Here is a 27,681-nt window from a genome sequence, read left to right as displayed (position 1 = left end):
GGGACTGCTTAACTGCGGTCTGGAGCACACAGGCATGGGGCTGCGGAATGTGCATACACTGGGAGGGGGGTTGGGACCGAAGAGAGAAGCACAGCAGCGCCTCTCTCCACTCGTCACGGGTCTCCATACTTGGAGCACACTGAACGTCTCTAATGAAGGCAGTCGATCACTTTGATTCCCTTTACTGGGTCCAAACATCTGGCTGCACACTGTGCGTACGCGCTGTAGTGGCATTCATACCATGTGCACCCCTTATTAGAGAGGGGACTAATCTAAAAATGGGATTGGGTGTGCTCTCAGCAGTTAATCATGCAACAGTCGCTCACATTTACTTAGACCCAAGTGAACTCAATACAACTGAAAAGCAGGGAAACGGATATAATTTTACAAAAAAGTTTATTATCTTTTAAAATGTTTGTACACTCGGTATGACAATGTGCTTACACAATACTTACAGTAGAGTAGGGTGAAACTTACTTTGTACATAGAAAAATAATAAAAACTAAAAAATGAAACGTGTGAAATCTCCCCCACCACTGACATAAAATAGAGGGCTGCAAGTCAGCAGGGTCCTAAGCTTGACCGAGTGATGTGGGAACTGCATCAGGAGGGCTGAGCTGCTGAGGATGAGTGGGCTCCCTGACCCTACTCTCCTGCGTACAGCTTTGGTAATTTTACACATTATTTACACTTTCAATCATGAAATGATAGTCTTTTTACAAAGTGTCTGCTTATTTAAACATTCCCAAAACTATTATTCAATATATTCACATATAAAGCAATGTACATATGTTGGAACTTTGTTTTAATGCAATTTAATAGGCTGTGACAAATCAGTATACTAATGCTAATGAAATTACCACGACAACCAAAGAAATCTTGGAAATTAACCAGTGACAGTTTGTGTAGCAAGGCCGGCCTGAGTGTCGTTTAACTAGGACTAATGGTGACACACACAAAAAAGAACCATAACACACAAGATGTTCAGAAACTGTTAAAACTACATTTTCAGCATTAATCCTGTCAGAAAAGAAAACAGAGCCGAACAAGTTGGGAGAGAGGTTGGACAGGAAATGGCTCAACAGCACATCAAACATAGCATTCAAACCCTGCTCCCATTATTATACATAAATTCATAAAAGACATATTGATCACCGTGCCAACCTGCTGGTTATTTGCTGATCCCTAAGTGTGTTGTGAGTAAAAGCTCATCCCAATGAGGGCATATTACTTGAAGCAGGAGACATGGAAAACGTAGGAATTTTCATAAGGATACCACTCTGACCTCAGCCTACATCATGCATTCATAAAACAACAGAGGCTCCAAAGTCTTGTGGTTAAGAAGGCAGGGCTTGAGGAGTGGAAGCTTGGACCTCCACAGCCCAGTTAAAAGCAGCACCAGATAGTCAGTGGCAGGGGGTTGAAGTGTGCACAAGGAAAAGGAAGTGGGAGAGGAGAAAGCACTGGACTGTTCCATCATTGATCCATTTTTAACAGTGAAAAGTAACAAAAAATACCTCTGATAAATATGATACCAAAGCTGATTCCATTGAGTAATCCTCAGTCAGGGCTAGAAGAGTTTAAAAAGTGGAATTGAGGTGATCATCTCGGGAACATTTAAGAGCCACAGATGGAAAGAGAAATGCTTAAAATCAAACAGTCAGTGAAAACATTAGTCTCTGTAGCACCCCACAGTGTCATCCTTCGAGAACACTGCACCTGGAGTTTTCGGGTCGTTCAGCGACACTCGAGTCTCCCGTCAGTCTCTAGAGCGGGGCTCCTCCGTGATCCACGGGGCCTGGAGAGCTTCTTGGGCAGCAGTGCAATTCTTAGTCATAAATACGCGTAAGAAACTACTTCACGGCTCAGGCTGGCCAGTACATACATGAAGGAGTGAATGGAAAGGCAAATCTGTGCTTCTCCTGTGTTTGCGCAGGACAGGTGTAACACCTGTGGCCTCTGAGGCTAGTCGACCTCTGTGTCCTCCTTGGGCCTGTACACGGTGCCAAATCGCTGCATGTACTTCTTGATGTACTCCTTGGTCTTGTGCTTCACATTCTCGTTACACTCGAGGTCCTCAGGATTATTGCAAGCTTTCAACTCCTTATTCATAACTCCGTGAGTTAGCTGGAAAGATGGGCAGAGATGAGGAAAGAGTTAGGAATGTTTCTTGTCGCCAGACTACAGTTAATTATAAAATTACAATGTATATGAAAGTTGTGGTAGAGCGGTTGGATGGTTAATTCTCTTTTAATGACTTTGCCATTTATAATTTGAGACAATATAACATAATCTCTAAATGGTTGAAGCCCAACTCGTCTTTTTGTTTACCGTGCACACAGTCCGATTGCAAACCACTCCCTAAATACACAATCCATGGACCCACTGGGAAAAAAAGAAAAACGAATGCTGCCCTTTGAAGAGACGAGCTTTTGGGAAGAAATGAGTAAAACAAAAGAGAGGGAGATAATGGTTTGCATGTATAATGTCTTTTTGGTCTCTTCTAGAGACACAATACAAAAACATTTGGCTGGAAAAAGAAATTGTGGGAGCTCAACTATTTAGTTCTGGATTGAGGGGAAACTTTGAAAACGTTGCCTTTTAGAGTTAAAAGCTGACCAATACTTTCAGAGTGCTCTTCCCACGTAGAGGCCAAGGAGAGGTGTACAAATCCTCTACATTCATACAAGTTGTGTGAGCATCTCATTGTTTAATCTTACCTTTCTAGCCAGGTGTTTGAAATCTTCTGTGTTGATGATGCGTCCGAGTTTGCAGTCTGGCTTCCGATAAGGATTTAGACATTGCACTATGAACTGGGACATCTGAGTCACACACACACAGACAAAACAAAGACATGTTAAAAGAGACAAAAGTAAAAAGGAATGAAACCTTGCATGGGTGGCTAGATGTGTGGAACGTTGAAACATCTGCAGTTAAGTAACATTGCTGCGAACATCGTTTACGGAGACTCTGGCTCACCTCTTTGCGAAATGTCTCTTTACTCTTTTTAGCCAGCTCACTGGAAGTGTCTGCTTCAGCTGTCTTTGTGGAGAACTGTAACGACATAATAGAAGAGATGGATAAGACAAATCTTTCATCACATTGACAGACTCTTTCTTAGCTATAGTGGAAGACAGTAATACCACGTCAAACTGACATAACCCAGCAGCGTCATTTTATACAATTAAAATCATAAGTGTGGTCCCACCTGTGCATCATCTCAATCAAACATGGCAACTGGCTGCAAAACAGTAGCTATCAAGGTCAGTGGTGCATCAAACAGCACCTGCTCGCCAGCTACTTGACACAAAGCAGGGATATCCTGCCAGGATGCAGCTTCTTTGGCCCCAGCCTTCAACAACAAAGGCAAACAGGCAACAGCTGACTGCCTGTACCCACAACAGAGTGGTGAGGATCAAAAGCAAGCACCAAGGATTCACACAAACACAGTGCCAGGATTCCAGGAACAATGAAATCGGACGCTTTACAAGTGCAGAGCCATGTGTCATTTCAAGTGCTGTATGTGGACACGACCACTTTCTGAACACATGCAGGGAAATGGTCCGTGACCATGTAACTGTTCTTTGTGGGAAACGTGGATCTCTTCATCTCAGTGTTTGATGCTTTTTTTCCAACTCTGTTACATCTTTTTAAAAAGACAAAAAAGTAGTTAAACTATAACACAAGAAACCGCAAATAAATGAATGCTCGGCCTTCAAGCTGGTTTCCATTATCCTTAAAGTCGGGATAAAAATGAAGAGGGAAAACAAATGAGGCAGAGGAAGAAAAGATGAGCTGAGCCACCCCTCCCCTTACGGCCTTGAGGCTAAGGGACAGACAGCTGAGCAGGGGGTGGAGAGAGAGAGGAATCTCTCTTCAAATCTTTGTCTCCATGCAGATTCTGATGAAGCCATTTTGCGAGGAGGAGTCATCGACGAGGACGTAACACCACTGAACGTGGGTTTTTTCTTTTTCCCCCTCACGAGACACAGCTGAAAGTAATCACTAGTGCCGCATCTTCAATTACCTCAAGGAACAAACACTATAATCATGTTCTGCATTCAAGCACACTTTCTGGAAACGAGAACGTGAAGAGTAACAGAGAAATCTGTGCTTTCTCATTTGACATTAAGGAAACCGGTTTTTCTGTTCTCTATGTAGTTACTATATAAAAAACATGAAAACTCGAGCGCACCTTGGAAGGATTCTCATCATAGGTGGGTGTTCCCAGGTCCATCTCAGATTCATGGTCCACACTCATGTTGTCACTATATCCATCACAGGTTGGAGGGTCCCACTGTGTTTGCCTAATGTGCAGAGGAAAGTAATGTCAGATAGAGATACAATGCAGGGGGGGGGGGGTTCTAGAGGTACAAACACACACTTCACAGAAACACAGCAATACCAACCTTGTGCCAATGTGGTAGTAGTAGATCTTGCCTTCAGGGTCCCGGGCCACTTTCCAGTTGGGAGATAGGACTATTGTTTTGGGTTTTGGGGGAGAGGGAGGAGGTAGGTCTATCACATTGTTGGGTACAATCATTTCCTGGAGATGAGAAGAAATTGAAAATAAGTATTAGCAGCAAATCTATGCAGTTTCACTTTGAAGTATCTCTTTTGGGTTTTTACTAGGAGAAAGAACCGGATTCATTGAAGCTGCATTTTTGATGACAACTGTAGTTTAAAGTCATAAATGATTGCATTTAGATTCTTATTTAGGACATTAAGCTCTTTCCTCACTTTGTTCCATCTTTACTCACTTCTTAAACGGTACTTTGTCATTATAAAAGGGACGGGACCCACATACTGTAGATCTTAAGAGCTGCACAATTTAGATGTGTACTACCCCCTTGTGGCCATACTGAGACAGAAGATCCATAAAGGCAGAGATTTAAAATTCCTCATATACTGTTGCATCCTTTACCACAGTGACTCCATACTGTGTCCTCATGCTGCTCAAGGAAATACATTTATCTTTCCCTAACTGATATCCATTTGGTTTACGGTTGTGATTGATCAGTCAATGCGTTCTGTCTTGCCCCATCCTGTTTCAAGTAAAAACAGCATTTGAGACGATGTGAATGAATTACCTGTTGGACAGTTTGGGATGTGACAATAGTGGTGACTGTGCCTCCCTGCTGTACCACCACTCCCTGCTGATGGCCAGGATACACAGGCTGGCCATGCAGGTAGCTGGCTGTGGGTTCAGTGTACGCCTTCAGAAACACACAATCCCATCAGATTAGACAGAGAGGACCTTAGGAGGTCGGTTACTGTGTTGAGCATGTGCTGCGCTGTGTCGCAGTGTTCAATAATGATTTTTGGAGTGCTATGATTGTTGAACTGTGACGACATCTCTTTTTTTCCCACCATATTTGATTATTTTTGCAGAAATTGATCCAACCACAAACATTTAGAATTGTTACACCGTTAAAATAGCAAATTATACAGAATATTAACAGATTTACATTACAACAAAGTTTGAATATAAAGAACAATATACTACCATGCTGCTCATAACACTTATTTTGTATGTAAAGCAGAAACAACATCCCAGTACAGTGCAAGTTATTGCAAAGCAGGATGGTTTAACGCTGTGGTCCAGTTCATCGGGAACATTATTCTAAATTTCTGGTAAAGAAAACATAACAGGACAAACCGGGAAGTTATCATATAGGTTAGCATATGGGTACTGCTGCTGCTCCAAATTAAATTGCGGCAACACTAATGTGCCAAATAATTTGAGTCTCGGGATGAAGGCACCATTTTCCAAACTGGAAGGCATGACTTGCACTGTACTGTGGTTTTGTTCCGTGTTTCTGCGTGACATACAAAATGGTCAAATTGAACCATTTACTTGGATTAGGTAACAGACTACATTTTTTAACAGGTAATCAGTTATTGTATTGGAATACATTTTTAAAAGTAACCCTTCTAACACTGGCACCAGGCAAAGAGCACCCTACCTGTATGACAGGAGTGTTGGCCTGTGGGTAGGCGGTGGGGATACTGTAGATGGTTTGGCATGGCTGACCCTGGTAATAGATGGCTGTCTGTGTCTGAGCTTGTGCTGGGGCTGTGGTGTACTGCTGTGCAGGCTGAGTCTGCACAGTCACTGCCTGCTGAGTAGTGGGATCCCAGAGAGTAGTGTAGCTCTGCTGGCCCTGTACCTGAGGCGCCGCCTGGGCGGGTACAGAGAGGACCGCTACGCCTGCGTCCTGAGTTGCTACAGTTGGCTGGGCATACTGTTGGGGGTTGCCAGTGGCGAGGTCAGTGGTGGTCATGTGCTGAGTAAGATTAGAGACTGGAGTGGCCTGGGAAGAGGAGGATGGAGAGGATAGACCCAGGTCTGAGATAAGAGGCGTCTCTTCATAGTTCAGCGAGGGATCAACCGGAGGGGTAGGTAGCAGTACTTTGCCTGCATTGGGGTTGGTGGGATCAACAAAGGTCTGGATGGGATACCCATGAGGGTAAGTGATGAAGCCAGGGCTGGAGGCATATGCTAGAGCAGGGTCATAAACCATAGTTTGAAGTTGCTGTTGCTGCTGCTGCTGCTGCTGCTGCTGCTGTTGTTGTTGTTGCTGCTGCTGCTGCTGCTGCTGCTGTTGTTGTTGTTGTTGTTGCTGCTGCTGCTGTAGCTGTTGTTGCTGCTGCTGCTGTAGCTGTTGCTGCTGCTGCTGTAGCTGTTGCTGCTGCTGTTGTTGCTGCTGCTGCTGCTGTTGTTTCTGGGCTTCCCGCTGAGCAACCTCCTGCTCGAACAGCTTTCTGCGCTCCTCTGTGGACAGCTTGTTCCGCTCCTTGCCACCAACTCCCCGTGTCTTGCTGCTGTTAGATGTGTCAAACCTTAAAAATCCAGAGAACAAGACCACAGTTTAATGTCAAAACTGTACTACGGTATTTAAGCTGTACAAAAATGACAATATGGTTGGAAGACGCACTACACAATGTTCCCCTAATCACAAGAATTCTTACCGTTCCTCAGTGCGTCGACTGCTCCTCTCGTAGGATGAGGGTGGTGAAGCGGAGCGTCTCCTCCGTCTCTCCGTGCTGCGTTGAGGAGTTTTGTCAGAGACTCGATCACGGTCGCGATCACGGTCTCTGTCACGATCTCTGTCGCGATCTCTGTCTCTATCTCTATCTCGGTCTCGGTCCCTGTCCCAGTCTCGATCCCTATCTCGGTCATAATCTCGGTCTCTCTCTCTGTCTCTGTCACGTTCCCTCTCCTTCTCTCGCTCCCTTTCACGTTCTCGGCTACCAGAAGTGGTGCGTGGCGTCAAAGCTGTGTCTCGATCCCGGCTGCGATCTGTGAGAAAATACGGAAATTATACGAAAAATAATTCTTGGCCAAAAATCAGCACTGGACTAAACTTACCATTAGCTTCCTTTTCCACCTGACTCTTCTTTGGTATTCTGTATACTTCCTGAAAGGACAAAGACAACTTTAACTTCAGAATACAATGGCATGCAAACAGATTATATTTCTATGCATGCTTCACAATGTCTACTTTTAAAAAATGAATCTGTTTGAGCTCACCTTCAGATCTTTCCAGCTGTCCAGAAGCCTGGCAGCCATGCCACTGATGTCCAAAGTATTGAGTTGGGGCTCCTGGCTCCTCTCACTCTCCACATCTGAGACACCTTCCTCTTCATCCTGAGAAGGAGTTCCTATAACTGATGGGTCCACGGGGGCCGCTATGACCTCAGAGGGCATAATTGCTTCAGGGGTCTCTGAGTTGGCGGCAGCATCAGTGGTAGATTCACCAGGTTGCGCCTCAATGCCAGGAGGAGGTTTCTCAGCCTCTTGTGTCTCTGCTGGAGCCTCCATATTCTCTGAAGGTGGCTCAGGTGAAAGATCAGCCACATCTGTTTGCATGGGCTGACTCTCTGGCTCGGGAACTTCAGCGGTGGGCGGGTCTTCTTCAGGTTCAGCCTTTTCTGTCACAGCCTGACTGGTCTTCTCCTCTCCACTCTCCGGTTCTTCACTAGGCTCTTTTGGCCCCTCAAGTTCATCCGCATGAACCTCACTCGTGTCCTCTTTCATCTCAATCTCAATCTCCTTCTCCAAATCCAACTCCAATTTTTCTTCTACCTCCTCAGTTTGAGGTTGGAGTTGACTGCTTGTACTCATCTCCGTCTCTTCCTCTTTTTCCTCTTTCTCTCCTGACCTTCCTCTTTCACCAACTCTTCCGCCGCAATTTCTTTCGCTGGATCTGCAGCTTCACACACTGGCTCTGCCTTCAACTCTTTGGCATCCGGAAGTCCTGCATGTGAGGATTCATCTTCTTCCTCATCGTCGTCCTCCTCCTCTTCCTCCTTCCCATCCGATGCTTTGCTGGCGTCAGAGAGTGCGCTGTCCAGACTGTTTTCACTGATGATTTTAAGGCGGCGGTACACAGCGGGTTTGGAGGCGTCACCATCCAATTCTGGTCCCAGTTTGGTGGAGGAGCCATCAGGAGTGTTGAGGGGTGTCTGAGCGCGGGAGGTGTTCTCACTGGAGTAGCCATCCATCTCACCTGGGTGATTGATGAGTGTTTTTGTCTGGGCCCATCGCTGGATGAAGGTAAGGACTCTGCTCTCCTCCAACATGTTCTTAGTAGAGATAGGCAGCACAGCCAAGGTCTTCATAATCTGTAATCAGAATCATAGATCATCAATATGACTGTACAGGCTCTGAGGAATAAAAAATCATTCCTGTTACTTCAGTGGAATGTAACAACATTATGAATGTTTTAATGCAAAGTCAATGACATATGTCACCTCTAACTGCAGTTTGATGTTATTGGCATTGTTGCCTTTCGCTTCAGAAAGCTCCACCATGAAGATCCACAGCAAAGACAATCCATGATGGTCCAGGAACTGCTTCAGGCATGATGGATTTTGAGTATCCTGCGCAACACAAACATGTTATATTACGTACAGCAAATCTTCATAACAAATATCAACGCTATAAGAAAAGGAATCAACCACTCAGGTCATACTTGTATGAGCTTGAGACAGATGAGTTTCTGCTCCATGGTTTCCACTCGGACCATCAGCCTGCAGAGAGACACCACCTGTTTCTCATCATACAGGCCTTCTCCATTTTCCAGTAACGCTTCCAGCTCCTCATCAACCTGAGGAGGGACACAGTGATGTCATCATCAAAAATAGCACTTTTTTTGAAAATGTTTTAGCTTGAATCCTATAATAAAGTGCTAACATCACTATGGTTAAAACTAAATAATCTAAAACTTGTAGCATGTCAATTTAAGCAGAATGGGAAGTTACTGTGGTCGTGATTCTTGTGTGGCAGTGTAACCACATTAACATTACTGGCAGCCAGATGTAAACCAATGACAAGACACACTTTCAAACATGACTACAAGAACTGACCGTGGTGAGAGCACTCTTTCGACTGCGGTCTTTCTTCATCTTGCCTCCAGCTGCCCGGACACTAACTCTGTTCTCCCCACCCAGGAAGCCTCTGCAGCTGGGCGCTCCACAGAAGCATTTCTGTGCTTCTTTGCTGTGGAAAAAGATACAAACAAAATCAGTTAAAATAGAAATAAATATTTGTTATTATTATTATATATAAATAACAACATAACAAACAAGTGTTTTCAGACATGCAACACAAACATAGACAGCACAAAATATAAGTGTATGAAATAAATAACCAGAGAAACACTCGTCGTACCCGTATCTCTGGAACTGGTAATCAAATGTCAATTCAGCTCCTGCAGTAACCGCCTTGGAGGTGAAGAACCCGACTCTAAGCTGGCCATTGACAGTCCACTGGAATGGGATAAAAAATCATCATCATCAGGTAAGTCAGCTTTCAGTAAGTTAACCTGAAAGAGTATCATTTATTTTGCCACTGTACCTTTTGGGTCTCACAGTTAGGCTCACAGCTATGGTTCATAAACCGGGAGCAATTACCCTTCAGCGTTGCATCAATGATCTGAAGAGACAAAATGCAATGTCAACTGTTTCTACTACATTACCTGATACATTAAACCAGATTGTAGTTAAAATATTGGCATCAATTGAAATGCGTCATATCATCACTTACCTCATTATTCTTTAGAGCCATGAAGTAGTAGTGGATGTTCTTATTGCGAGCATATTCTTTCACCCTTGTTTTAAACTCCTTGTGATCCAATACCTCCCCGCAGTATTCCAGTACAAAGGTGTTTCTGAAATTGCAATAAAAATATAATTTAATAATACAATACAATAGAGTAGGTAGCCCGACAATGATTACTAATTGTGTGAATATTCTAATGATAAAAGCGAGAAAAATAACTTCAATTGTTGTATTGAAAGATTTTAAGAGGCTTACGGAATCAAGTCTCTGGCTGCCCGTAGACCCCAGCCCTTGTCTTCTGTGAGGATAACCTCGAAGTCAGCGTGTTGTTTCATCTGAAAGCGTCGATTAGAGCAGTAGGCTCCATTCAGGCACCGTGAGGAGCTGAAAGAAACAGGAAAAATGTCAAGATATATGTACATAAACAGGCTTCTACACATTTTTGATTGCAAAATATCATATTTTTATGGACTTAACTTTGTTTTTAAATTTGCTGAATTGGATGGTGAATAGCAGGATTTATAAGGACTCTTAATAGAAACACTATAGTACTAGATAAAAGGTATTTGTCTATACCTTTCTCCACTAATTGTGCATTAATTTTTCTACTAATTCAAAACGTTTTGTTTTTTTGTATTCCCAGGATTTTCTACCCTGCAAAAGGTTTCATATAAAAACATTGTGTTGTTACATAGTCACAGCTTTATCTGTAATAATCAACTTACCACTCAATCATCAGCAGCCGGTTTAAACAGTCTTCCCCGCATGCTAATACTCCCCTTGAACGCTCCTCTCTTGGCAGAACTGGGCACTCGCATTGCATTCTCTTAATATCTCGATGAGATTTGCTCTTCTTTCTGCAAAATAAATAAATATATATATTCAAAACAAAATTCAAAACTCTAGCCTGAAAGCACTTAAATGTTTTTATTATGGGGTTCTTCTAAAAACATAATACATAGTTTTGTTAATCAGGCAACAACCTACCTCTCTGTCAGGTAATGATTCTCCTCAATCAAGTCGAAGTAAGGGGGCATCTTCTTAGACCTTGAAAACTCTTTCCATTTACTGGAGTCTTGAAAGTCTCGCAGATTGAGTGATGGACGCTGCATTTCAGCTTTGACACGAGGTTCCTTAGAGACGTCAGCATTTTCTTGACGCTCTCTCTTGCCCGCAGGCCCAGCTTCTGCCTCATTGTCTGACTCTGACTCTATCTCTGGCCGCCTTTTCTTGGGAGGGCCCCGGCCTCTGTGGGGTCTAAAATTGTCTTCTCTAGGGGGGTCCGGCACAGTAGAACCCCTGCTATTGCTGCTTATTTCATGCCCTTGTACAAAGCATGATGACCCAGGAGTGTTAAGTCCATTGCCTTCAACAGCTGTTTTACTGAGATCAGCTAGTTTATCCCCACTGAAGTCGTCGTGGTCATTGGTTAGAGAGTCAGGATGGGTTTCACCTGCAAGATTCTGATAATGCTCATGCACATGGAGGTAGGGTTGTCTGCTAGTCTGTGTGTTTGGGGATTGGTGGTTCCAGGTTGCATTATTCTGCCTCTGCTCCAGTCCCTTAGGAGAGGTTTCAGTCAGTTTAGTGTTTGGTAGGTGGGGTCCGTGACTGCTATCAGGCTGCTGGTATGTACTACTGGGCTGTTCTGCTTGTGAAAAATCCCACCCCAGGCTGAATCCATTGTTGTCATTGATATTGTCAGCACTGGAGAAATCATCATGTTGGTAATGAGTGTACATCCTTTCACCTCTGCTGCTTACATTATGCTGTGTGTGCCCTTGCTCTCGCTGTCTGGAATTATCAAGGCTGTGGGCAGGATCTGTGGCACTTCCATGGGCACCAATATGGCCAGTCATGTAAGGCTGCGCACTTATGGAGCTGGTGCTATCAATCATATTACTCTGAGATTGACACAACATGCTGCTATGGGATGAATCATTTACACCAGCACATGGACCACTGGTCTCCAGGAATGCAGAAGGGCTCCCCTGCCTTTGTTGTGGGCCTTGATTTGGGACTGCATTGATATTCACATTGTGCAGTTCTGAACTATTCATTAGACTGCATGGGGAAGCTCCTGTATCCATTACTAGGGAAGAATTCTTTGGCACCACCACCACAGAGTGCAATCGTTTTATAGCCTCGCCGCAATCGGAGTCATACTCCGAGTTGTCACTATCACTGACCTCACTCTGTCCTCCTAATGCATCCTGATAAAGTAATGTTGTATTACTCAATTTGCTCTTATGAGCGCTACCCTTGGATTTTTCTTCGTGATAATCGCCATTCCAACTCTGCATCTTTGCAGCTTTGTCGACCTGTGCTGTATGATTTACGTGCAGGGGCTCATCTCTGTTTGTTTTTTGAGAAACTTTCCGTTTTAAGTCACAGTGGTTAATGCTGATGCTCTCTTGTGAAGGCTCCCTTTGGTCTTTGTATTTATCGGTCATGGATGTGTTGTCTGAGCCGACTTCCTGCTTAGAGATCTCATTCTGATTAACCAGGCTGGAATGTGTTTCAGCTTCTTGCTGAATAGTATCTTTAATGTCAGAGTCTTGTTGGCCATTGTCTTTAGAAAACTCCATTTTATTTTCTATCACTTTTTTAACAGTAGGCTTACTCTCTGCACAGAGTGTCCTCTGTGAATTATCACTCTCTGAGGTATCCTGCCCAACAATATCCCATCGAGACTTTTTGGAAGTACTGTTGCTCTTTTTAGCAGTATCCATATTTTGCTTTTCAAACATCAGCTGATCCTCAGATTCAAGAAACAGTGAATCAGATTTGAGCGGCAAACTTGTGCCATGCGGCTTGTTGACTGTCAAATCTTTGACAATCTCTGGTTTAGTGTTCTGCTGGATATCATGGGTGACAGGTATATCTGCTGTATCTAAGGACTTTGGCCTTGGTGAACAGTCAACAACGTTCTTGTCCTGGCTGCACATTATGCTATCATTACTACTGCATGAATTTAAGAAAGCTGCATTTGAGTTCACATGTGGTTGATTATTAGAATAAAGGCTATCCTTCACATTGGTCAAGTTATCCAGGGCGGCCCGCTTTAGGCTTTCACTTAAGGTTATAGCTGAGGTCTCAACTTCAAGACCAGATTTAGTTTCTTTTGATCTCTTGGATGATGATTCTTGCAATTTTTTATCAGGGCATGAAACCATCTCCTTAAAATATTGACTACTACATTCATTTTCACCTTCTTGGGAATCAGTTTTTTCTTTCTCACTCTGAAAACACAAATCTGTGGTGTTTGTACATGACGGTGCTTTGCCAGGGCTGTGAAATATGTAATTTGATTGTCTATCATGTCCACTGGTTTTTCCAGAAGATCTAGAAGGCGTTCTCTGCTTCGAGTCTGGCCTACTAGTTGTCTTTAGGGAGTTTTTACAGTTCTCCTCTGAGCCAGCGATTTTGTCAGAGGCCTGTGATTTTCCCCTATGATCTGCCTCAGAGTCACTAGAGCTGCTTTTTTGCCGTTTTTCACATGTTTGAGAGTGGGTATGCATACTGGAAGAAGAGGATTTGCTGTTGGTCTCTGACTTGTTACCGTAAATCTGGCCAGATTTACGGTAACTGGAGTCCAGATCAGGAGAGCACTTGTGCTGGGAATCAGAGTCCGATAGTCGCTTTGAAGTCCTTTCAGACTTTGACGATTGTGTTCTTTTATCAAACTCTACAGAGTGAGGAGAATCTGCAGATTTAGAGGCTTTCTCAGATTTTGAGTAGGAAGATGATTTAGATTCTTTATGCAAGCTTGAATGGCTGGACAATCTATTAGAGTCACTTGTCCTTGTTCTTGTCTTCCTATGGTCATCCTCAGAGTCTGAACTGTCCCGAGTTCTGTCAGTACGTGAGCGAGAACGTCTTCTCTCTCTGCGTGGAGAACTCCGGTGTGATCTCCGATCAGAATCATGATAGTATGACCTTTCGGAGCGTGATCCTCTGTCACCTCGGGATCTCTCTGATCTGGAGTGAGATGAACTTGTCCGGGACCCTCTTGATCTAGACCGTGATCTAGACTTGGACCTTCTGCGATCTTTGTCTGATCGAGATGAGCGTGAGGATGCGTGTCTGGATTCACGTTCTGATTTGGAGTAACTAGAAGACCTTTCATGATTCTCTGAACGCTTAGAGTAACTTTTTTCCTTTTCCTCCACATGTGAACTCGAGGAAGACTTTTTCACCTCTTTGCTTCTGCTGTCAGAGTTCGCTTTGCTTTTGGTGTCAACTGATTTGCGACTAGACGACATCTGGCCTGAATCTCCATCTGATTCTGAGCCAGGGTGAGCACTATCAGATTGGGACCTGGTTTTCCTTTTGTCTACCTTACTATCCTGCTCAGCACTGCTGGAACTCTCTCCATCTTTTGCTGAAGAGGCAGCTGGCTTTATGGGGCTAAGGGTGGTTACCCTTGTCTCAAGGGCTTCAATATGATCACTCTCAGACGGGCAGACACTGACAACATTCTGAGGCTCGGGTATTGGAAATTCAGTTACACTTGTTGGTGTCTGCATATCCTGCAATTCAGGAGAGTGCGGCTCCTCTGGCACAGCAGTTGATGGTTTCTCTTCAGTAACAGAGACACTGAGAATTTGCTTCTTGAAATGCATCTTAGCCAAGTCCGTTTTCATTGTGGGTGAGGAGACTGGTGTTTGAGAATGTGTCTCTGCTATGGATGTTTGCACCATGGGTGTCTGGGTTTGCACCATGGGTGTCTGGTTTTGCTCAGTTTTTATGTCTGTATTCTCCTCTCCTTTGTCTGAGGTTGACAGTGACAAGGCAGCGTTCGGCTCAGCGACAGACTTGTCAGGACTGCCAGGGATGCAGAACGGGCTCTGCAGTGGCTTCTTGATCTGTGCAAAGCTGAAGGACACTTTCTGTCGACTCTGATCTTCTAGGTTGACCTTCATCTTGGTCCCTTTAGGCAAGAGATGGTTGGATAGCATGACTCTGGGAGACAAGCTTTTCATTAGAGCTGCCTTGGATAGGCCCTCCACCTTCACCTACAATAAAAGAGAGACCACTTATGACTTGAGTTTTTTTTTCTTTTTTATAATGAACTTAGACATAGGGGTCATAATTAGTTTGGCAAGACTTACCGAGGCACCACTCCCCTCCTCTCTGTGGTTACATCAGAGCATCACAGGAACATAAAGAGAGAGAGGAAATACAGAAATCAATGTACACAGTTCATTCAGCTCAATATCTTTAAGAAGATCAGGCGGGATATAAGAATCAAAATTCTCAATGTAGCCGTGTTGGATGTGAACATGTCCCTGAACATACCGTGTGTGCTCCCAACTGATAATGACTTTGAAGTACAACATCTGCTGCTCAATCTACCACAGTGTTAGGTTTACTCTTTCCGCCACCTGTAATTCTGTTTTCCTGAATCTTGAGGTGTAAACCTGTTATATTATCGATAAGCATACTTGAGATGTCAGTAAAGAAAATATTCATAAATAGAATGCAATTTCAGTACGTGTCCATGGGACAGTGACTTGAAGTAATGGATTTGAATAGCAGGTAAATGACAGACAGTACTCTTGTGGCCGTCAGGTTCACAGGCCTATTGATTTCACATATACTGGAATATCCCAAACCTTACACAGAACAAACCATTGGAATAGCAGAAAAAAGGCAGTAGGTGGCCAAAGTAACTTCAATAAAAAAATAAAATCTAACGTTTTATGTGTTCTGATGATGGTTAAAAGAATGTTTAACAGTACAGGGTTATTCTTGCTCAACAGCGCATAAATACTGCATGGTGTTGATGGTCTTGAATATTTCATCCACCAAACCTCGAGGCCAAGTTCTTAACTGCTTTGTTCTGGGGACAGGACGATAAAAATGAACTAAGGTATCAGAGGCCACACTTGAAATCAGAAAACCCTGTGTTAAACCTAACCAAAACTATATTATATTAATTCTTGTAGAGAAATAACTCCTCTGCATTTGATTCATCCTAACCATTTTGGAGATGGGTTTTCTAATGCCTAAGAACCAACATGCCGAGGAAAACTGATGCACCCATCGGAAACCCATGCAAACATTAAAAGAGCACGCAAGCTCGAACAGGATGACAAGATTGCCATTGAACACCAGGAGCTGTCTCTTGTTGTGATACTACAGTGCTAAACAATGAGCCACCATCCAGAGAAGCAACGTTAGACCTTTTGTTAACTGTAAAATATGTGTCCAATGAGAATTAGCAAAGGTTAGGTTAAGTGTAACTGACCAAAAATACTGCATCATTCACTTTTTCACCTGATACAACACCACTAAGAAACCAAACGCATTCACTATGGCAGCTACAAATTGGGAGAGCTGCAATACCTGAAAGGAAATAAATTATTTTATTTATAAAAGTAAAGGCCTTATGAAACAAAAAATAAAAATAACAAAAACTCCTTCCCAGGAATGACAGTCTGTCTTTAATATTTATAATATTAGGTCCTTATAATTGAGGAAAATAGTTTGTTTCACTCATTTAAAAGAACACTGAGAAAATAATTTTTTGGATTCTGCGATAATTACCGTTCAATTAATATCTTTCATATTTATTCCTAACCCTGAACCTAAGTAAGAAGACAAAACCAAGCCCACAAACACTGTAAACTAACTGTTAACATACAGTGTAGAGTACACAAAGAATATCGGTGAGGGTCCCTTACACAAGGGTGAAAATATCCTCCAACTCATTATATAGCTTGAAGGGTCTACATTTCTAAACTAGCAACTGGTGCCGCCCATTTAAAAAAAAAAAACAGCAGAGGCTAAAAATAGAAACACAGATGTAAGTATTTAACATGTAAAAAATGTTATTTCAAAGTGAATAATAGGGTTTGTGTTCCTCCTTTTGTCCTATTAAAGTCTGTGTGTGTCTTTAGGGTATGCTCAATATGGGTGCTAGGCAACAATTGGGTCATTTAATCCTTTGGGATTTTATTTTTTCCTCTGTGACCTTCAAAAGGAGACTTCTGCAGTGACATTGTTAAAGGGATATAACAAGCACTTTAGAGTCAAATGATTAATGGACTGGACCAAAAACGTCAGCTTTTTAGCTTGATGTTGCAGAAATATTTAACACCAAATATATGAATGTTATTCCAACTGTAATGCAGAACTGTTTCATTGTTCAAGCTAATACGCATAAACATGGCAGAACATAAAAGCCTATCCAATAGCAAGCATTGCGGTCACCCATCGTTTATATATGGTGACATGTACTACAACATAAATGGATAAACCATCTGAAGACCACATGTTGTCAGACATCTAAATTAAAGAAGGGCCCAAAATATTTAGCAGAGGATAGTGTTTGGTTGTAACTATCAGTGCATAAATAATGACAAGGCCTTGGTTTTAGGATGACCTTGATAACTAAATGTTTTAACAGTAAACAGGTGCCAGAAATATCTGCACAGACTGCACCCAATACAAAAATATAACTTGAAAACCATACTAAAATCATTCCCAATTACATATCAAACTACTAATAAAGACATACACTGTGAGTTGCATGTTGTGCTGTCTAATACCTGATCTCTGATTTGAGCAGAGTGTCCATTGAGAAACTCGTCTAGGATTAGTAGGCCCGAAGAGGCTGCTGGCCAAGAATAATCCAAATCAGAGAAATGAGCCCTCCAAAGTGACGCCACACCTGACAAGAAGAAAGATAGGGTTGTAATGAACTGAGTTTGTCAACAGCAGTTTACAGCTACTCTGTCAGGAAATTTTATAATTTTGACATAGATATAGAGAAAATATACTTTTTGGTTGACATACTAAATATAGTGTTTAATGGTGGCTGTGGCTTGTGCAAAACACGCTGGATATATGTACACTATGTCAAAAAATATGTGGTGTTACATGCTTTGTTGAGTATTAACGACTTGTGCAGGCTCCCTTCCTGAGTTTCACATTATCTATCGATGCAATGTGGCAGAGATGTCAGTTGGTCTGTGGGACAAGGATTTCCCCTTTTCTCAGTTTGGTGGGCTGTTAATCTCTTCCGCTGTCGCTTTAGTTGCATTACAGCAACAACAAATGTAAAAAGTTACAGTCACCTATGGTTTATAAATAGCACTATCATGGTCGAAGATAGATGAAAAACATGGATGCAGGGCGAGCAGAGAACATGCATCTCATTAATAGACATTTAAAGCGCAAGCAAATGGCCTACAGAAAACAAAGGCTTGACTGTACAATGAGGAGTTATGTGAAAGAACACATCAACACAGTTGTAAAAGCAAACGGTGACTGGTTCGAAGCAAATAAGGAAACTAAAGCATGGCCTGTGCGGGAGAATTGGATGCAGGCAAAACATGGCCTTTAAAAAGGAAGGATCTACCTACTATGAAAACGAATATAGGATGTGTTGCCTGTTCATTTAGTGAAATATTTTATAAAGTTTTGCTAACTTGTCATGCTACATCCTATATATAAGTAGTGAGCAGGTAGGCAAGATGGCATGAACTTAGCTGTTCGACGGTGAAGCTGGTTTATACAACATATCACAACCAGCTAAGCTAACATGGGTAAGCTAACATGAACAGGGAGCTTTCGCGTGCCATCTTTAAAGATAGCGTTAGCTCGATTTGTGCCATGTATAATTCATGTAAATGTTAAGTGGCATATAATTATATGCTTGGAAATACAATCAGTGTGACGTTTGATGGGTTTGTCGGTTGCGCAGCAGAGGTAAACAAACATTTGTTTCTATAAACGAAGACTGCTAGCCGAGGAACCGTACTAGCATCAGCAGCTAACGCTAGCACTGAACTAGCAGCCACTAAGCTAACGCTACTGTTGTTAACTTGTGTTTTACTTATCGATCTTTGATCAGTGCCAAACGTGTGAAGTCAAAGTAATTAACTTATAGACTTGTGGGGAGGTCGTTACTTTTCTAATTAAATGAATGAGCAGGAAGGGTTTCATACGTTTCTGTTTAAGGATATAATGGACCCGTACACTCGAGTCTCTGCACCCGGCTTTACTAGCATGCTAGCAAGTGATGTTTTGTCTTACTTGTGTGTAGTAAGATGGCTAAATCACATTACCACAATTTACATATCGGTAAGTAAAAATGTGCGGCCCACGAGGTACTTACTTTACGAAGTGTTTGAGGTCACAAGGTTCCCCCATCTTCAAAAATCACCGGTAATCGACCCTTTGTAAAACATCAAGCAACAATGTATGCCGACGTCAAATCCATACGGAGCTGTCGGAAATGATCGTCGGCCAGAGGCTCCGCTGCTGCTGCGCCCCAGCTTCAGCCTGGGTGAATGTTGGTACTATCGAGCTAGCATGAGCTCACATAGTTAGCCAAAGGTTAAGGAGGAGATATCAAGAACACAAATGACTACGAAACCCAAGCACCAGGAAGTGTCTTAATTTGGCCAACCTGTACGTTATAATAAGACTGACAACCCGATCTGCTTGAAGGACAATGAACATATCTTTGGAATATCTTTTATTCCACACACTGATCCTCACTGTTTCGTTGGCTGTGGCTGGCTGCTGTATTCAACAACATCACATGACGTGTGAACATAGCAGGCGCGAACCCTGGAGCGCGCTGGGGGTTCGAGCAAATCAACAATTATTTTAGCAACTTGCAAAATAAAATATATACAGATAAACCTAAAAGCCTCACAACCTTGTTTGAGAATAAACGACAACTTTACCAGGTCTGTATTTAATCGTGGCTACTAATACAATATAGCCCACAGATAAGACTCTCAGCAACAATTGGGTACTTGCCCCACAGAATATGTATGTACTGACAAGATGCAACTATCTTGATTGAACACAATGTATAATAATAATAATAATAATAATAATAATAATAATAATAATAATAATAATAATAATAATAATACAAAAAAGTTCAAATTTGAAGTGGACCCTTGTACCTTTTTGTATTGTGACATGTTTTTCTCATGTCCTCACTCAAGGTAAATGACATTCCACCTTTTGACATTTCTCTTTTATTATGTGGATAATTTAAACATCATTATTATGGGTAATTATCAAATTCATTGTATCAAGTGGAGCAATAGTAAGCCCTGATTTGTTTTTGTTTTTTATATGAATAACTTTTAATATACATTTTACATTTTCTTCTCTTTTCTCTCAATTTTTTTGTTCTTAACTATGCCAAGTGTTTGAGAAATTAGTGTTTATCTTTATACTTATAATAATAATAATAATAATAATAATAATAATAATAATAATAATAATATAATAATAATAATACATTAGATTTGTAAAGCGCTTTTCTAGAACCTAAAAGACGCTTGACAGAGTGAGTGACACAAAGATGAATATATAAACGAACAAACGAAAAGAAACGGGGGGTTAAGGAGAAGAGACGGTCAGTGGTTGAAGGCAGTGTTGAACAGGTGAGTCTTAAGTGATGATTTGAATGTGGTGAGTGAGGAGGAGTCTCTGGTGGTTTGAGGCAGAGAGTTACAGAGGGTGGGAGCAGCGATGGAGAAGGCTCTGTATAAAATTATACATCATTTTATACAAATACCCTTATTTGATTATTTTCATTCATTTTGATAACGTTTATATTGTATTGAGCTATATTACATGTATTTATTCTCTTTTAGATCTGGTATGCTCTTTAATGTCTGTTCAATAAAAACAATTATATACAATAAAAATAATAAACAGTTTCAGGTATGAAGGGCTTTATTTAAATATTTACTTCGAATAATTCTTCTAATAATTCTTTAGTCATGATATTACAACACCATAAGCACCCCGATACAGTAGGTGGCGGCATACACATTTCGCACTGGTTTATAGACATTAAAAGTAATAAAGAAAATTCACTAATACACTTCAAGACGAGAGCGACACGAAGCCGAACTCAACTGATCTGAATCTATCTGCTATTCTCGATTGAGCACGATAATCTGTGCTTGTCAATTGTGTAAGTGTTGTCGTTGGTTAGATAGCTATTATAGGGCGTTATTAAGAATACATTCTCATTGGCGCAGGTCAGTGTTGGCTGTCAAATACCTTAATTTAGCTTGAGGCCTTGCTGGCTACATAGCTCTCGCTAGCTAAGCTCGACGTTTGGCTGAGCTTTGTTTGGACGGCAGGGGCGTTTGAAATGTTTGCCACCTTCATAGCTAACAAAGTTATGCAAGTTAAAGTACACACCACGTTACAGTAGTTTCATGTTATGTATATGTTGTCGCTTAACGCATATTGCGTCTGGAATCAAATGCTGGCGTTACTAATGTCTACAAGCTTGCTATGTGTGCTTGGTGGTGTATGTTGAAGTGTTTTTGGTTAGCGTTAGCTAAACTGGGGTGGCACGGTTATTCATTGAATGTGTAATTGAATACCCTCGTGGTGGATTGAACTACTTGGATGGCCAACTTGGGAGCCTTAGATACTTGTCTGGGCCTTGTTTGCCAACCGGCCATTGCTCGTTGTTCTCTGTGACTTGTGACACGAGTTAGCAGTAGGCTAACGTCAGTCTGTAAGTGCTAACGCCAACTACCCTGAGATTTCGATGTCAGTGGCGACGTGCAGTACTTAATCAAGGTGTTTCATTGAGGTTAGTTGGTTTTGCGTCGTTTCAGGTTGCATTTGAGACATCATTTAGTCAACTCTGGTGCAATATGGTGTGGTATCCGATGGCAATGTGTAGTCTTTTTATAGCCTGATTATTTAGCTGGCTTTGGTTCAGAGGTCTGGAACCAAGCAGCTAGTTATATCACAGTGAATGCTTACCATGTTGCAATACATCTCAGAACCATACAAGTGGCTTTCTACAGTCAGCTTCCTGGTGGTGCATTTATATATTGATGATATAATTTTGCCATTCTGCTGTCACATAGCATTGCATTCATGTTTGGAAATTCAACAGCAATTGATTATGAAACATGAATGTAGTAAAAATGTGTCATAAATTTGACACTTTTATGGAATGGTCTATGTTAATAATGTTGCTGACTTCAGAGTGGAAGTCTTGGCTACATGACAGAACTTAAAAGCTCCCAAATATCAAGATGAGGATCTCGGATGAGAAGAAGATCACACTCTACGGATCAACTGTATCAGTTTGCGCCAGAATATACAGAGGAGGAAATGTTGCTTGTTTCAAGTTCCACCCTGGTGTTATTGATCACTTTGTTGGCTGAATAACTTGGTGGTAAACGTGAACATTTCGGACCTACAATTGTGAATCGCAACAACTGGATGCAGCATTAAAGTTGGGGAAGGGTCATGAACGTGAAATGATGGCTGAGGTGAGCAGAGCGTGTCAGGGAAAATGCAAGAAGAGGGGACACTATCGCTATTGGATTACCAGAACGCCAGTCTTTGGAACCAACCGACTGCAGCAGTGGTGTAGATCGGCAAACAATGCAATCGACGAGTGTTTTTTTTTTTTGGGATATTTTGAAACCGCTTTTAAAAGAGGTTAGAGCAAAGTGACAATGCAGTGGATGAGCATTTATGAGTGAAAAGCCATCCTGCAAATATGCACTATAGTTGATGGAGTTGGGCGTTTTTTGAAGCTAGTATGTTTTGTTCAGAAATGTGGTGTGCTCAATGGAGCATAGACTGTCCAATCAGAACTACTTGTAGGTGGGAAATCTGTCCTGCTAATCAATATAACACGTAATTGCAGAGAAGGAATGTGTGTCTTCGCCATGGAAATTGGTCCTAGGATAACCAAACTGTTTTACGAGCTGCACTATAATTACTGTGAATTATAAAGGTGTTTTGGCTGGTGAACCACCTAAATATTTAATCTAACGGAAAGTATAAGCAGATGGTATTTAGTAGGGCTGGTCATTTAAAGTTATTTTCCATATTTGCATAACTTGCATTAAATTATTATAGAGTATTTGAGTACTCTCAAACAAATTATCTAGCGCAAGATCAGCGTTTGTCAATGGCGCACTTACTTTCTTCAACGCGGCCCACTCCTCAGCGGCTGCTTTGAGACGGGCCGCTATGCTAGCTGTGGTTTGGCGGTCATCAGAATGGCGTCGTGTCTGGGACAGCGGTCTTCAACTCCCAGTTGGGAATAAAAGAGGAGCCGGGACTTACCTCCATGTAGATGCCAAAAACGTTTCGTCATGTATTGAATGTCTTTAGCAAGTCACACAACGGCTGAATTAATCTTTTTTACTACAGTGGTTAAAAAACCCAAATTAACAGATTTTGCTGTGTTTTAATTGGAATAAACATATCAAAAGGAGGACAAGATACTACTTAATGATCAGGATTAGTGAAAAGCCTGAATTAATGCTTTGTCAGGTCTGTCCGTCTATTAGCGTCTTTGCATTGACTTTATATGTAATTGCGCCGCACGGAAAATGGACTTTACGTCCGGTGTCAACATACCATAAAAGCCAAATGTAAAAGTATGTAGTAATGGTTTTATTTGTCACTTTTTGGGTTTTTTAGCTTGTGGTTCTGTTGAGACACAGATTTGGAGCTGCTTTGGTTGGATCGTAGCTGGTGCTGATGTACAAAATGCCTTGTAGATATTATGTGGTGATATTACAGGTCATATAGCGGACGCTCTTGTCCAGAGCAACTTTCAGTGAACTAACTACAGAGACAGTCCCCCTGGAGCAACTTGGGGTTAAGTGCCTTGTCCAGCGCCTGGTATTGAACTCACAGCCTTCCGGTATTCTGTTTGTAACCAACAAAACACTAGGTCACCACCACCTAATGATATTGTCCTTGCTGTGTCATAGAAATGACTTCTTCCAAGTCTGCATTTCAAGACCCAACTTGATGATGGATCAACAAGGATGTTCCATTTTGAAGGCCCCTCCAAATGCCTTGCAAAAATACTTGTACCCCAACACTGATCACTTTGTTGACTGAATAAGTGGAAATACTTGGTGGTAAACCAATTTTTTTTCAGATCTACATTCTACAGCATTAATGTTGGAGAAAGGTCATAACCGTGAAACGGTTTTCAAGTCATCTTAAATTTGACTGCTTTACAGTATTTACATATGATGAATTGAATACTTAACCTATGGTGTAATTGATAAAAAGGGTCTGATAAAATAGTTCTAGATCAAAAAGGTAAATGATTGCAGGTGGAGGTGGTATGCACTGGTCATTGGTGTTTTCAAAAATATCTGAGTGATGAATTCATGTTTGGTAAAGTGATTAGTCTTGCGTGGGACTTGGTAGAATATAAAGTTAATACAATTTAGTTTGGAATTGTTTGAAAAGTGGTTTGCAGTTCACATTTTACTTTGTTAGTCTAGCTGCTATTTCAAAAAAAGGGCGGATGCTTAAAGTTGATCAGTGGGCATGGGACTTTCCACTCTAGAGCGACTGTTGTGGACATCTATCATAATGGTGTCCCTTGTCTCTGATGTCCTTTGTCTCACATTGCTATTCTAGTTCAGTGGCGTTATATTGGAAAGCCAGGAAATTGACGCTGAGCTAGAGAAGCTCTGTTGGCAATAATGCAATTTTATACCCTTTCTATCTGCAGGTGCTGTTGTTTGTACTTCAGCATGGCGGTCGTCATCCGTTTACAGGGACTAAGAGTCACAGCAGGTTCTGAGGATATTCGCAAGTTCTTCACTGGCCTCAAAATTCCAGATGGAGGAGTGCATATAATTGGTGGGGAGCGAGAGGAAGCTTTCGTTATCTTTGCTTCTGATGAAGATGCAAGAAGAGCAATGATACGATCAGGAGGTTGCATTAAGGCTTCACCTGTTACATTGCTACTAAGTAGTAAAGCAGAGATGCAGAACCTGCTTGAAAAAAGTACAAAAGATGTAGAGCTAGATCAGAAGAGACGACTTGAGGAGAATGCAAGACACACTAGAAGATCTGTGGACCCTGAGGCAGGCAGGAGATCAGCAAGCAGATCAGACTATACCCCTCCCCCCCAGCACCAGAGGGCTCCAAACACTAATGATGACTCTGTGCATGTGTTTCTAAAAGGAATGCCCTTTTCTGTGACTGAAGAGGAAGTCCGTGAGTTTTTCTCTGATTTACTTATTGATGAAATGATCTTATTGAAAAATGGATATGGTTCAAAAAATGGGAAAGGTCTCGTCAAATTTGCAACAAGAGAGGATGCAAACGAAGCTCTGAAGAGGGATAGGAAATACATTGGGTCAAGGTATGTGGAGATTGCCTTAACAACTGCAGCCGATTGGCGTCGGGTTACTGGTAAAGTGTCAATGGCTGGCAACACGGGTGACAACATTGAAAGGGAGCGATCACCTGTTCGCAATCAGAGGAATCCACATCATGGGAGGTCACAATCACCTTTGGCTCAGATGCCCGTTGCTCCTTCTGAAGACGAGTACTGTGTTTTGATGGAAAATCTGTCCTATTCAGTGGAAAAAGAAGACATAAAAAGGCTTTTTCGGAATGCAAAGCTTGAGGATGACCAGATCCTGCACTTAATTGGAAGTGATGGGAGAAGAACAAGATCCGTATTTGTGCTGTTCAAGAATCTTCGTGACTATTGTGACGCCTTGACTCCTGAAAAAAGGCAGTTCATGAACCGAATGATTCATACCCGGCCAATCTCAAGAGAGAAAATGATCACCCTTCTGCAGTCTCAGAGCGTGGATGTCGGTCCTCCTGGAAACTCTGAAATGTTTCAGGAGAGTCTTCCATCTTACCCCAATGATCCTTATGACACAGAGAAAATGTGTCTGTTTGTGCGGAACCTGCCATTTGATGTACGGAAAGTTGAGATCATGGACTTCTTCCATGGGTTTAATATCACGGAGGACAAGGTGTTTGTGCTGCATGACCATAAAGGTGCAGGAGTTGGGAAGGCTTTGGTTCTCTTCCTGTCTGAGGCAGAGGCTATGAGTGCACTCTCTCTCAATGGACAAAGGTTTCTTGGGTCAGAACTCCTACTGAAATGCATTTCACGTTCTCAGATGCGTCAGTTGGGTGTTGAGCCACCAATGGGGCAAGAGACAATTATGCAAGAGCCACAGCCAAGAGAGGAGCGATACTCAGGCAGGAGAAGTGAGGCATTCTATTGCCCTGGTAACTCAGAGTACCCTGACTTAAGGATTCCTCATGATGCTAACATACCAATGACTAATGCACAGTCTCTCATCTATGGAGGCGGTGATTATGAGCCCTATCCAGTAGGCCCTTCTGCTTCACATAACCGAGGTAATGGCATTTGTGGTGGCTTTGGGTCTTCTGTGCAGAATTTTGATGGTCCCACCTGCGTTAAGCTGCTTAACTTACCATTCCAAATCAGAAGTGAGGAAATTTATGACTTTTGCTATGGATTTCGCATTATCCCTGGATCTATCTCAGTGCAGTATGACCAGAGTGGAAAATCTAAAGGCTCTGCGACTGCATTATTTGAGTCCCGTCGCGAGGCGTTGACAGCAGTTGAGGAACTGAGTGGAAGACCAATAGGTCCAAGAAAAATACAGCTGTTACTTGTGTGAAAGTGACATTGCGTTTCATAGCACCTAGCATGCCCTAACAGTGTAATTTGGACATATACACAATATTGATTGAAAAAAAGTTGCTTTAAGGGAAACGATGGCCTTTTTCTTTATTTTTGATTCGATCATCATTTTGACATATTTTTTTACGGCATGGTTTATGATTGTGAATCTAATTAGCCCTATTTTTTTTTTTGCGATTTTTCTTTTCATTATTTTAAGGCAATATAGTCAGACTAAATATGGGTTTTGTATGCAATGTTTATCTAAAAGTGAAATACTAGATTTTTGGTTTTCTCATTAAAAGTGTATTTGTTAAATTTAACTTGTAACCGTCTGGAACAATGTATGTACATTTCATGTGGTTGTTGTGAAAAGTACTTTTATTAAAATGCATACCTTTTGAATTGTCAGTTTTCTTCACAGATCTGTCACTTACAGTGTAAACGAATTTTGATTGCCACATTAACCTTATGTGCATAAAGTGCAGGTTAATCGCCAATTAAAATGAATCAGTTACTGACAACTTTTAAGATTAGGATAAATGTGATCCACTTAAAAGGTACAATCTCAGTTTCATTGTCTTTGTCGGCACCTATAGCAATAAACGGTTATTGTAGGTATAATTTTGGATCTCACTTTACAGAGATCCAAACCGGTCGCCTGTGTGAAGTTTGTTAGTTTGCACTTGTTTTTTTTAAGTTTTATCGCTCAAATGTTCGGCCATAGAAACCGCTCGACTGCAACGATAGCTTCACACAGAAGTGAGTTGAAAAGGAGTCTGCTGTGTTAGCGCCACCTACAGCTGGGTGATGGGAGACGCAACTAACTGGGCTGCTTGTGATCACATAGTTCGTAATACTGCAATGGCAAGGGCTTTGATCAGTGATCCATAGGCTCAGTCACCATTGTGTTACCTAATTTGACAAAAGATGGGGATTAAACAGACATTTATTTTAATAAAAATCTTCGAGATTATTTATTTAATCTCTGTAGAGATTGCCTTTTTTTTTTTAGAAAAATCGCTTAGTCCAAGGTTCGTAAAATAGGACGAGTGACTACTGTGCGAATCGGAAATTTGTAGTTTGCAACATTTGAGTTTCACTTTTAACATTCAAGAAGTCTCTGAAAAAACTTAACTGCTTGGACTCA

At 41.8% G+C, this 27,681-nt stretch overlaps 2 protein-coding genes across 6 annotated transcripts; one reads left to right on the top strand and one right to left on the bottom strand.

Annotated features, from left to right (window-relative positions):
• Positions 1 to 379: 379 nt before the first annotated feature.
• setd2 (SET domain containing 2, histone lysine methyltransferase) lies at positions 380 to 19,613 on the bottom strand. The gene is given in 22 exon segments (XM_029452482.1): positions 380 to 2,127; positions 2,721 to 2,822; positions 2,980 to 3,054; positions 4,196 to 4,307; positions 4,410 to 4,546; positions 5,091 to 5,216; positions 5,967 to 6,843; positions 6,973 to 7,303; positions 7,373 to 7,421; positions 7,535 to 8,158; positions 8,161 to 8,628; positions 8,758 to 8,886; positions 8,979 to 9,113; positions 9,373 to 9,505; positions 9,677 to 9,774; positions 9,863 to 9,940; positions 10,052 to 10,175; positions 10,322 to 10,450; positions 10,792 to 10,923; positions 11,054 to 15,084; positions 15,181 to 15,202; positions 19,194 to 19,613. Coding segments are annotated over 22 exon segments (8,109 nt in total). The 5' UTR covers positions 19,229 to 19,613; the 3' UTR covers positions 380 to 1,965.
• rbm12bb (RNA binding motif protein 12Bb) lies at positions 18,534 to 27,029 on the top strand. Of its 5 annotated transcripts, none has more exons than XM_029452487.1 (2): positions 18,534 to 18,621; positions 24,582 to 27,029. In XM_029452487.1, exon 2 carries the CDS (start codon positions 24,604 to 24,606, stop codon positions 26,527 to 26,529), a length of 1,926 nt encoding a protein of 641 aa, XP_029308347.1. In that variant the 5' UTR covers positions 18,534 to 18,621; positions 24,582 to 24,603; the 3' UTR covers positions 26,530 to 27,029. The 5 variants fall into 5 exon arrangements, with proteins under 5 accessions (XP_029308347.1, XP_029308344.1, XP_029308346.1 ...); XM_029452484.1 differs by lacking the exon at positions 18,534 to 18,621 and adding an exon at positions 18,653 to 18,784; XM_029452486.1 differs by lacking the exon at positions 18,534 to 18,621 and adding an exon at positions 20,357 to 20,487.
• The last annotated feature ends 652 nt before the right edge of the window (positions 27,030 to 27,681 follow it).

This window comes from Cottoperca gobio, chromosome 16 (genome assembly GCF_900634415.1).
Source record: "Cottoperca gobio chromosome 16, fCotGob3.1, whole genome shotgun sequence".
Lineage (NCBI taxonomy): Eukaryota > Metazoa > Chordata > Actinopteri > Perciformes > Bovichtidae > Cottoperca > Cottoperca gobio.
This window is presented reverse-complemented; position numbering and strand designations above follow the sequence as displayed.